Source organism: Orussus abietinus, unplaced genomic scaffold, assembly GCF_000612105.2.
Source record: "Orussus abietinus isolate OABI.00-Male unplaced genomic scaffold, Oabi_2.0 scaffold210, whole genome shotgun sequence".
NCBI classification, from domain to species: Eukaryota; Metazoa; Arthropoda; class Insecta; order Hymenoptera; family Orussidae; genus Orussus; species Orussus abietinus.
In genome coordinates, this window is record NW_019394372.1 from 103,569 (window position 1) to 115,839 (window position 12,271).

Below are 12,271 nucleotides of genomic sequence, written 5' to 3' on the forward strand. Positions count from 1 at the left end.
TCTATTTAATACAGAGCAATAGCTGTTTCTATTTGTTAACCGCGCACTTATCAAATGGTGTTAAAAGATTTATAAGGACCTCTTACTACATTGAGATATTGCGATAACGATTACCTATATATTGATCGGTGTACTAGACTTATGTACTTTTTTCAAGATGTTGCGAACCGTCGTTGCAGTGCTGATTCTTGCTGCTGTCGCTGATCGGGGTACGTCAAAAAGGAACGCCTCATAAAATTTCACCATAAGTTAACTTTTTGGGACACCAGTAAATGCTTAACGCCTTATAAAAGACAACCCCACACTCAATGGCAATCCGCCATACCGCGAAGTATTCACGGTTACGCTCTGTACATAATGATATCTAAGTACATTTATGTACAGGTTTGTCTTCTGAAAGATCCAAAATCGATGGGTTTTACTTAGCCGGAATGTGCAACCAACAAGTGGAGGTGGGAAAGCCATGCCTGATCGCAAATTCAATAGCCTATCATGACACAATTGTACAAAAAATAATACCTATCAATTTTCGCAGCAATTAAAGCCCACCCTTTTTAGACCATTCATGATGTTCAATATTAAAAGCATAACAATTTCCATTATACTACTCCATCTTACATGTGCATATTTCTGAGCATTTAGTAGGACTTTTCATTCACCTCAGCGCTGAGGAAAATACAATCGAAATGTTACGAAGACCACTTTCCTCCATTCCAGGCCATTCTGCTGATGGTCCAGTGAAACCGATCCCGGAAGTGGTACCAGAACGAATAATCGGGGGATCCACATCCAACATCATCCCTTATCAGCTCAGTCTGCGCAGTTACAACACCCACACCTGTGGAGCAGTGATCATTTCAGCATACTGGGCCGTCACATCAGCACACTGCACAGCAGGGGGGACGATTTCATCCCTAACTTTGCTGGCTGGAACAACGAATCGTCTCTCAGGGGGTGCACTTTACAGGATATCCAGGATAGTGAACCATCCTCTTTTCGACCAAAGGACTCACAACAATGACATAGCCTTGTTGAAAGTTAGCGTCCCCTTCAACTTCAACGATCTGGTGCATCCCATTCCCTTAGCCTACAGCGGCCAGACTCCAACAACAGGCTCAGCTGCAATGGTTTCTGGATGGGGATCTTTTTCAACGAACAGCCCTGCACTCTCAACCTACTTGCAGTCAGTGGTGATCCCTGTTATCGATAACAGCACCTGCAACAAGTTGCTCAATGGAAGGATCACTGCCAACATGTTGTGTGCTGGGCCACTGACAGGGGGGAAAGATGCATGTGCAGGGGATGGAGGAGGTCCTTTGGTGGTCAATGGGTTCCTTCATGGAATTGTGTCCTGGGGAGTTGGATGCGCGCAGAGGAACAGTCCTGGGGTATATACCAATGTTTCTGCACTGCGCTTGTGGATTGCCTCAGTTACTGGAGTTTAATTTTCATAAAAGTGTATAACATCGTGTTAAAAAATTACAAATTCATTCCGAATTTTATAATAAATGTCTTAATTCACTATTAAGACATTAGATTATATATAAAATGTAATTATAATTTTACACCCGAGGACATTCTGTTGTACAATTCTTATTCACAAATCCATAAGTTATTTGTAGGTACGCTAACTGGTACGCTAAATGGTTTCTCAAAAAATGAGTTGATTTAATTTTTTTTTTTAAGTGCACTAGCATTGCCCCGATCCTGGAAAGAATGGAATTTTTTTATCGAATAGCAGTGTTGCGTTGTTAAAAATACAAATTAGCTGGAATAAAGTGGGGAATGGACTGACGAGTTGTTCAATAAAATTCGGCATTTATTTTGCAAGAGAAACTGTACATCTTTTTGCATAATATATGCTCTTTCAGAGCGACACTATATGTGGATTATGAATACTGTTTGTTCTTGATCGAAATAGAAATAATTCTGGAGATTCTGAAATGGAATTAATTTTCAAGTGCCCAGTAATATTGAAATAGTTATTGATTAATTTGGTATTAGTACGTGTCCAGATAACGCGTGTCCGGTAAAATTCCTTCGAGTCCGCTGAAGCCAGTTTATTTGCATAAAAGGAAATCAGCGCGTGTATATCGATCCGTCAACCAGGTAAACACTGATTATTTCTTATCATAGTCTGAACATCAGAGAAAAATAGATTAATACCACGAAATGAACTGGGGCATAATGTCTTGTACCCCTTCCGCACCGATTATGACGTTTATCGCGGAAAATTAAGAGGTTTACGAGAATCTCCTACTTCCATCAAGATATTCTGATAATACCGGAGTATATATTGAACAGAAAAATGGACAGAGGCACGTCTTCCAAAATGCTGCGAAAACTAGTACTAGCTGTTCTCCTCGTTGCAGTCGCCGGACAAGGTATAATCCCAATTTAATTATTAATTAAATAGCACCTATTCTACTTCTTACACATTTACATTCTACGAGTTCCAACCCTAAACACCCTGAATTTAAATATATTCGCAATTATCTACACATATACATTAACTCATAACAAAATTTCTCCGCAAAAAGCATGCTTTGAAATATATCACGTACATCTAATTCGCACATTCAATAAATTACTTAAATTTTTTCATTATTAAATAAAAAATGGAAGTCCATATACATATTGTTATTTCCTGTAACCCTGTATTTTATTAGGCTGAGGAATAAGTTCCCGCCGTTTGTAACGTAACGTAACGTCATTAAAACGGTGGGAACTTATTCCTCCACCTAATAGAAACGGACGCGAAAAAAAAAGTAAATGGATCATCCCATTTCTTCAAATAACCTCGCGAACGAGTATGATTCTTTTAATAGATATCTTATCATAGGGTATCGATTAAACCTAGGAAATCTCCAATCCGATAAAGACGGCTCCCCAGGAACATGATCAATCGATTCGAACTTGAGATTCGATCTCAATTCCCATCTTGATCCACATCTGACCGACTTCCTTGCTCCTAACTTCCTAAAAGAACCCGCTATCAGAGATCGACATTAACAGAGACTTTTTACACAATTCCAGTCCGCTGCGCTGAGGTTCCAGAGGACGCAGCATCCAATGGACCCGAGGGACGCATCATTGGTGGCAGCCAAGCTGGTGTCATCCCCTACCAACTCAGTCTGCGCAGAAACAACAGTCACAAATGCGGAGCTGTGATCATCGCCTCCTACTGGGCGATTACGACCGGCCACTGTGTGGAGAAAGAGGCAATATCAGGCTTATCTCTTCTAGCTGGTACCAACAATCGCCTCTATGGAGGCGCGACCCATCGCATCAATCAGATTGTGGTCCATCCCAAATTCAACCCAGCTACCCACGACAACGACGTCGCTCTACTCCGAGTCAGCACTCCATTCGTCTTCAACAACAAGGTTGCTCCCATCATCCTGGCCTTCAGTGGTGATGACGCTTCCCCATACACCATAGCAACCATTTCCGGATGGGGCACTGTCTCTGCGAACACCTATGAGTTCCCAACGTTCCTCCAATCCACCAACATCCCCATTGTCGACCAGGTCAAGTGTAATCAACTGCACAGAGGAAGAATCACAGAAAACATGTTGTGTGCTGGACCCCTTTCTGGTGGAAAGGACGCCTGCAATGGAGATGCCGGAGGTCCTCTGGTGGTTAAGAATTTCCTGCATGGACTCGTGTCCTGGGGAGCTGGATGCGGCGAGAAGAACTTGCCTGGCGTCTACACCAGGATCACTGCTGTCAGACACTGGATCGCCTCCGTCACTGGAATCTAAATTTTCTTCGAAGACCTTAATTTCATCGATTTACTTTTAACTATTGACAATTTCTACATGCACGTGTGATAGGTTACCTTTGTGCTTTTGGAAATGAAAATAAAGGGCACGCTGGAACCTTTGAAATTGGTTTGGATCTTGTATATCATATTTGCATACAATTTTCATCGGAGACCTTAATTTCATCGACTTACTTTTAACTATTGACAATTCATTTCTACATGCACGTGTGATAGGTTACCTTTGAAAATATCTGTTTGAGCTGAATGCTTTTGGGAACGAAAATAAAGGGCTTGCTGGAACCTTTGAACTTGGCTTGGATCTTGTACATCATATTTGCATAAAATTTTCTTCCGAAACCTTAATTTCATCGATTTACTTTTAACTATTGACAATTCATTTCTACATGCACGTGTGATAGGTTACCTTTGGAAATATCTGTTTGAGTTGAATGCTTTTGGAAACGAAAATAAAGGGCACGCTGGAACCTTTGAAATTGGCTTAGATCTTATACATCATATTTAATGTATCTGATAGGTGATAATGTGCAAGAGGGCCGCAAAACTCTCAGACATTCAGAATCCAAGTCCATTGTGGATCGAAGATGCTAAATCTTTTATAAATTGTAATTTTTTTTAAATTGTCTACGTATTCCAGGTTGACGGTAATTGGTCCATAACACAAGGAACCAGGGAAGGCGGCACTAGTAGGAGAGGACATCACTTTTAATTCCGAAATCCTTGACATTTTGTACAACACTCGTGTCCTTTTCAAAGTAACACACTACGAAGCTATTACTTTCGATAGTTATAGGATGTAAAGTAAATTGTATAGGAGAATTTAACGAGTAATTTGCAGCATTGAACGTGCACCTTGCTGCTTAATAGAGAATCTTTGAATGAACGAAGTCCACAGATCTAGTGTTGGCCTTTTCCCTTGCAAAGCTCCGTCAAGATGTCCAGGTTGGCTGCGGTGATGAAGAAATTCTCCTTGGTCACGTCCAGCAAGGAGTGCAGATAGGTTGGTAAATTATCTGCCAGGACGTACAACTTCCTGGTGTCTCTATCAATGGTCAAATCATTCGGGAACAGAAGCTTCACGTCCTCCTTATCAACCAGACCTGGACGAAGAACTTCAGATTAATGTTGGACCCCTTTTCACTGGGTTCATCAATGACATCATTGATAAGGTTACAAGCCAATCATTTCCCCTAGAAACTTACGCAATGTGTCCGAATTAAGCGGCTCGTTAGTGTCCCAGCAGGCAATTCCATTTTTCTGAACCTGAGTGAAATAGTTAATCCCAGTTTCCGGGTCAATTATGGATGATGGACCCTGACTTCTGGGTCCTTTGTCGCCAACCACGCGGAAGTGATAATAGTTATCCGTGGTTGCGAGCGTCTCGTTCTTCAGGATGTCTGTTGACACGAGGAACTCCGTGATTCCAGACATGGCGTGGAAATAGAGAGTTTTCGAGCCATCTTTCTGAGATCCGGACAAGGATAGTCCGAAGACTCCATCGGTCCACTGGAAGTTGAAGCCGCTGACATTAAAGTCGCCTGAAATTTCAAAATGGAGTTTAATAAACCACGAGTAATCGACATCGTCCCTGAATGCTTAATCCTTGGTTTTGTTAATTCCGCTTCATATCTTAACTCGGTGCTACGAGTCCAGAAAATAGGTTAGAAGATGGCAAACAAATTTCCCACAACCGAGAAACTTTTCTCACCATTTAGAGGGTCGAAGTAGAAATAGTTGTGTTCCACCCTCCAAGAGTCGTTCTTCGCCCAACTATACACAACTAAGCCATATCCAGCAATGTCTGAGATGTAGGCATGAGCATTATCGCAGTCGTCCCTATCAACATCGACCACCAAATCAGCGAAGAAGGAATCTGGCTTCTTGTCCGAATCCTTCAATGGGTACCGCCTGATGATCTGTCAAATGAAATTGCAAAACGTGTCTCGAAGATAATATTTTATATGAAAATTGTTCATATATTTAGTGTTTATGCGTAATTTCTAATGGAACTTACCTTATCCGTGTTCAAATCAAACACGACCAGAGTGCTCGGGATTACTGAGGTACCATCACCAACTATATCATCCACTCCAGTGTCCACTCCCCAAAGTCTGTCACAAGCATCTACTCTAACTCGAAAGAAGTTGACGATCTTCGAATCGGAAGAGGAATTAATGTCATTCGTCTCCCAATCAGGGTACGGAGTCAGCTTTGGTGACTTGGCATCTGAATGAGAATCATCTTATAAAGTATGTCGCCATAACGAGTTTGGAACTGTGACACTGAACCAGATTAATAAATTAATATTCGCCTGCAATACCAGATGTACAAATCTGTGAGGGGATCAAAATTAACCTACTTCACAATCCAGCTGTGCAAATTTGACTTCGCCAAATAAGATCCACGCATAATGGGACTTGCATTTTCTTAAATTATTTTTCTCTTTCCAATCATTTCAAGTACTTAAAAAATCATATTTAAGAATATACATAATAAATGTATAATTAATAAAATACCGATGTTATGAATTTCGGGTAGGTCCCAGTTTCACCCTATACCCCACGGATAGTGATAGGGACGTCACGAAGTTCTCTATCTCGGCAACAGAGCCATTATCAGTACGTGATTGGCGATCTGAGGTTAAAAATGGTCACCGAATCCAAGATACGAGTCGAAGTCCAGACGTCTCTGGATTACGAATTCTAAATCAACAACGATCGCAATCTAAAATCGGCAACCAGATTTACATATCACCTGACAAGTCTAACGTCACGGAATCACCTGGAGTCGATTTAAAATAATTTTTAATCGCTGTTATCATATAGAAATCTACCCACCAGCAGAGTTCGTCTCGTTCATCAGGAAGTAGTTCAAGTTCGCAGCAATGCCCTTCTTCCACCTGGGAACCGTGATGAACATTTTGTTCTTCCAGATGTTCAGTCCCAGGGGAAGATTATTTTCCTGAATGAAATCTCCAGTGGCGATGTACTTTTGCCTCACCGAGTCATTTGGGAAATTGTAATCGACCTGTTTCCAGGAATAGACTTCTTCAAGGGGATGACTGGCCGCCATTGCTGCCAAACCCAGCAACAACAGGAAGCTCCGCAGCTTCGCCATCTCTGCGATCGTTCAAACTCATTATTTCCTCGTATCGTTACATCAAGGATCGCTATATTACAGTACAGTATGGTCACGAATAAGTAATTAAGAGCTATTTATTCTTTCAGGGTCAGCAACGCGTCGGCCAAGAATCGACGCGCAAAAGCGATTGCTGATCCTGAGGAACTCCCTACACCGTGGATGCGTAATGAAGACGACATATTATAGAAGACAAGATCATCAAACCTATTGTTTCTGGATACCTAACGCACGTTCCTAGAAGAATTGCTGAAAGGTGTTCATTACATCCACAAACCAAGAATTACAACATCCGTTTTTTATTCCGAATTACTCGCGGGATCTTTCACACGGCTTATGTCGGAATTAAATATACCCGATTTGGAAACTAAATATGTGAACTGTTTTTAGTGGCTTCTGCACTTCCAGATTAACTCAGATTTTATTTTTCATTTTTCTCCTTTGGGCGAAACAAAATGGTTATACAGTTTGCTGTGTCTCGTTATGAAGATTATTGATATATCGAGTGCACACAGCGGTGTGTATTAGAAAATAAAAAATCAATTATTCAAATCGTTATCAGTCCTAATATTTTAGAGTTTATTTCAGGGTCTAATGTACACTGTGGTATTTACTAGAAAATTAGAAGTCAACGTGCTTCGACGGAGACACTGACTTTCTCTCGCCCTTTTGTTCAAGGTGTTCCAATACTACGACACGACAAGGATGGGCACATCGAACACTTTCCTCATGTAAGTGAATCGTCATTATTATCGCCGCAATTATCGTTTGGTTTCCACATTAGAAATTCCCAACAAGATTCATTGCACAAAGCATTGCATAAATAATCAGTTAATCCCAAGTGTGCGGTAATTGTTCCGCGTACTTTTCATTATACTGTTCAAAATGCTTCGAAAAACCGGAATTGTTAAATTTACGAGAATCGTTCGGTTTCGAAATTCGAAATTGCGAGAGTTGCGCCATGTGCATGTGCATGCGCTCACGTAGATGCACCATGTGCATGTGCATACGTTCACGTAGATGCACTATGTGCATACGATATTCATATCCGCATTACTGTCATGTGCTAAATGCAGAATGAAGAAGATAGGACAAAAAGATGAACGGCTTCGTGATTAACACTTATCTATGCATTTTTATTAGATACTCATCGTTAAACATAAGTATTAAAGACGTAGCATAAACGCTATAATTGCGATAATTGCATTCATACGAAAAACATTCCCACAATTTGTATTAAAGTGAATTTATGCGAATTTATTAGATACTTATCGTTAAACATAAGTATTAGAGACGTACCATAAACGCTATAATTGCGATAATTGCATTCCTACGAAAAACATTCCCACAATTTGTATTAAAGTGAATTTATACGAGACCAAAAAACGACGACTAATTCGGCGACATATAAATTAAAATAAATTACACCGTTTATTCAACCATTGATTGAGCTTATAGCAGTGATTGCTCTAATCATCATGATTCACTCAAAACGGAAATTAAATCGGTCAAACCATGGCAATTTTTTCTTTCAGAGTTTATCACATTTATTGAGTCATATCACTTCATAATCTAATCGTGCACTTAATTAAGTACCACACTAAACGAAAAAAAGTGGAGTACGCAGATAAGAAAAAATAACATCCGATCGTCTCCTTTCCGACAGGTGTGGGAAATCTGAACCATACACTCGAGAAATCATTTCCACTTTCTCGTACAAATTTTCAGATAGTCTCTCTAATGCCCCGCTCTTTACGTCATGTTTAATTATATCACAGAAAAATCGCAATCACTGCCCCGTCATTAAAAGTTGGGCAAATCTGCCGGTAAGTCAGCGGTGAAAAATTAATTCCTAAATTTCACTGCCTCGCCAAATTTACTTTTCGCCATCGCGTCCACATGGCACGGATAAATCGTTATCACAAACTCCTGGACATTTGTCGGCATTTCGGTGAGTTTCGGAGCTATTAACACATTCGCGACCGCTGACGTGAATTCACGTCTTTTCAAATTCTATTCCTGGTTGCCGCTGACGTGAATTCACGTCATTTTAAATTCTATTCCTGATTGCCGCTGACGTGAATCACGTCCATAACGATACACGATACAAGTTTGCGGCAACCACTTTAAGAATTTCATTATTTTCGCCAGTACTCAGTATTTGAAATGGAAAAAATTTGCCGGTCGCGAATGTGTTAAACCGTGAACTTTTTTCGAAAGCGATGGTAAATATCGCGAGGTATTGTTGTCGAGGTACAGGACGCGATACTCACTGATCTCTGAGAGCTGAGAAACCGGCCTCTGGCAGGAACGGTACAACTTGGAATGACTCTACAGTGCGCCATGCCACCTTTATAACCTGCTGAACTGTACAGCGCTGTAGCCGTACATTGGACCAGCTGTAAAAATTCCCTGGAGCCAAGAGGAGCAAAACGAGGCTCTCTTGACACAGAATTTTCGACTCCGAGTATATGACCCGCCGGAATTTAGCATTGGATTTAGCATACAAAGTATTCGAGATTAATGCTAATTTACTCCCACACAAAACGCGTCCATTAAAGCGGTCGTTGTTACTCCGAGTGGACGTTCAAAGGACGGCCAAACAGAGTCGATGAAAGTATTTACCATCAAAGGCAGACCTTGGAACGAGAGCTTGGAAATGAGAGAAGTGAAAGATTTATGAGATTAGGACTGAAATTCGCTGAAAAAAAAGGAATTATTTTAGGAAAATTTTCAACAGTGAGGCTAGGCTATGGTACTCCCAATGGACGTTCAAAGGACGGCCAAACAGTCCATGAAAGTATTTGCCATCAAAGGCAGACCTTGGAATAAGAGCTTGGAAATGAAAGAAATTAAGGATTTATGAGATTAGGATTGAAATTCGCTGAAAAAAAAAAGGAAGTATTTGATGAAATTTTCAACAGTGAGACTAGACTATGATACTCCCAATGGACGTTCAAAGGACAGCTAAACAGAGTCCATGAAAGTATTTGCCATTAAAGGCAGATCTTGGAATAAGAGCTTGGAAATAAGAGAAATGAAAGATTTATGAGTTTAGGATTGAAATTCGCTGAAAAAAAAAGAATTATTTTATGAAATTTTCAACAATGAGGCTAGACTATGGTACTCCGAGTGGACGTTCAAAGGACGGCCAAACAGAGTCCATGAAAGTATTTGCCATCAAAGGCAGACCTTGGAACGAGAGCTTGGAAATAAGAGAAATGAAAGATTTATAAGATTAAGATTGAAATTCGCTGAAAAAAAAAAGGAATTATTTTATGAAATTTTCAACGGTGAGGTTAGGCTATGGTACTCCGAATGGACGTTCAAAGAACGGCCAAACAGAGTCCATGAAAGTATTTGTCATCAAAGGCAGACCTTGGAATGAGAGCTTGGAAATAAGAGAAATGAAAGATTTATGAGATTAGGATTGAAATTCGCTGAAAAAAAAAAAGAATTATTTTATGAAATTTTCAACAGTGAGGCTATGCTGTCATGCCTTTTTGGGGTCCCATTAAAGCTCGTATCGAGTATCATTATTCTTGTAGATTTTTTTACACGTCTTTGCTTTGTTTTTAAGTACCTAGATATTAATTCCATGAACTAATTCGGGATGGTTCTGTTGTTTTCAAATTTTATTATCATTAATCTGTATGAGAGAAACCGATGACAGTAAACGGTTTGGAAAGTGAGGAAGACGTAAAGAGTTAAATGTTAATTCGAAAATGTGGAAATGATTATTCTTGTTATTTATCGTGCTAATGTAAATCTTATTTTTCTGTTAGGACACGGTGATCGTGAATTTGATTGCACATAAACGCGTAATCAGTATTGGTAACCTGGCGGATGATTATTTGATTCGCGCCGGGTACGATAAATCGATCTATCGATTTTACTATTACCTGTAAGGTTAATGTTTCAGTAATAATATAATGTTGATGTTCATTTCGCATGATGCAGTTTTTACTGTTCATTTACTGCACCTGCCATTTACGCAGTTGGTAACGAACGATCCCATCCGGTGGACGGAAATCCATTCAATAGTCTTTAGTATTTACTGCATGACATGACAAGCATAATGCTCAATGAATTTCCGAATCTACATTGTGCAGACTTCAACGACGGAACACTGAAAAATTGCAATTACTCGGCAAGCGAATTTTATCGAGCATGAAATCTTATTGTTTTCCACCGAATGCAATCCCTCTACGAAATATACAAGTTAAATTTTATTAATTCACCGGCTATGTAATTTTTGCATTCATTTTTAACAATATTATTTATAACAGAACAATTCTTCTCTTTCCCCTGGTTTTATCAATTAAATAACATCGATAACCTCGTAAAGACGATAAAATAATTTATCTGACATTAAATATCCATAAAGTAAATCGATTTCTCTACAAATGCGAAAAGGGATCTATTAAATTTTAATGCCTGTCCTGACAATTGTTATCGTTTAATCTTAATTCTTCAGGGTTTCCATTGCTTTGGAACTGTCAATTCTTTCTGGTGCAATTATCATTCAAGGTGGTCATTCCACCGGACATTAATGGTGTGGCGGTTCGGAGTTATTAGTGCCCTCATTTCCGCCATAGAGTACAAAGGGAGTAATTGAACCATGACGATAATGGGTTAGTTGACATTGAAAGAACGCGTCCTGTTAGTACGGGTACATTCGACAATCTGACGTACTTATGTGTCACGGGTTGAAAAGTAGACCTTGTCATTGCCACTACTAAATCAGTATCGGTGACTCATCGCCCGTGAACAATTTTTGTTTTATTAATTAATTATTTCTTTTCCCAGGGTCCGTGATTTCTCCCCTTATAAGGAACGCGTTATGTAAATGCGGTAAAATGCCGATACGAATAAGCCTAAAAAAATGTTACAATATTGATGTAATATGATTTTCACCTTATGCCTCGTTTTGAAATCAAATTAAGAGTGCAAGAAAATATAGAACGTCAACTAAAACGTCGAATGCTAATTTTTGTTTACAATACGCAGATCCGTACAACTGATTTTTTGCACAAAGCAATGCAACCGCCCCCGGTCGGTCGTGTAAGTTTTAAGAATATTAGAAAATTGTGGTATTTTTTAATATTTTAACGCTCCTTGCAATGGTTACTAACAACATAATTGCAGGCACACTGTGCGGTAATTCTCGTTACGCAAGTTCAAAGTACTTAATTTTATCATACTCCCTATTCAACGTTTTCCGATAATCTGTATTTTGGTTTATTCATTAACATTTTCTAGTCACGAATTATGTAGATCAAGAAAAAAATATACTACTCCTTCAGATCAACGGTAATTTTTTAACATAATTAAGTCTCATTATTGTAC

At 39.5% G+C, this 12,271-nt stretch overlaps 3 protein-coding genes across 3 annotated transcripts; 2 read left to right on the forward strand and 1 right to left on the reverse strand.

Annotated features, from left to right (window-relative positions):
- The first annotated feature begins 97 nt into the window (after positions 1–97).
- LOC105703838 (trypsin-1-like) lies at positions 98–1,881 on the forward strand. The gene is made up of 2 exons (XM_012432533.2): positions 98–209; positions 718–1,881. The coding sequence occupies exons 1-2, from the start codon at positions 158–160 to the stop codon at positions 1,443–1,445; spliced, it is 780 nt and encodes a 259-aa protein (XP_012287956.1). The 5' UTR covers positions 98–157; the 3' UTR covers positions 1,446–1,881.
- A 151-nt stretch (positions 1,882–2,032) lies between these two features.
- Positions 2,033–4,260, forward strand: LOC105703829 (trypsin-like). Its single transcript, XM_012432524.1, has 4 exons — positions 2,033–2,109; positions 2,305–2,384; positions 3,037–3,836; positions 4,186–4,260. The coding sequence occupies exons 2-3, from the start codon at positions 2,309–2,311 to the stop codon at positions 3,762–3,764; spliced, it is 804 nt and encodes a 267-aa protein (XP_012287947.1). The 5' UTR covers positions 2,033–2,109; positions 2,305–2,308; the 3' UTR covers positions 3,765–3,836; positions 4,186–4,260.
- Positions 4,261–4,471: 211 nt separating this feature from the next.
- On the reverse strand, positions 4,472–9,231 carry LOC105703819 (protein yellow). Its single transcript, XM_012432512.1, has 6 exons — positions 9,196–9,231; positions 6,622–6,903; positions 5,799–6,010; positions 5,493–5,700; positions 4,987–5,322; positions 4,472–4,884 (listed from the first exon to the last, which is right to left on the reverse strand). The coding sequence occupies exons 2-6, from the start codon at positions 6,899–6,901 to the stop codon at positions 4,682–4,684; spliced, it is 1,239 nt and encodes a 412-aa protein (XP_012287935.1). The 5' UTR covers positions 6,902–6,903; positions 9,196–9,231; the 3' UTR covers positions 4,472–4,681.
- Between the last annotated feature and the right edge of the window lie 3,040 nt (positions 9,232–12,271).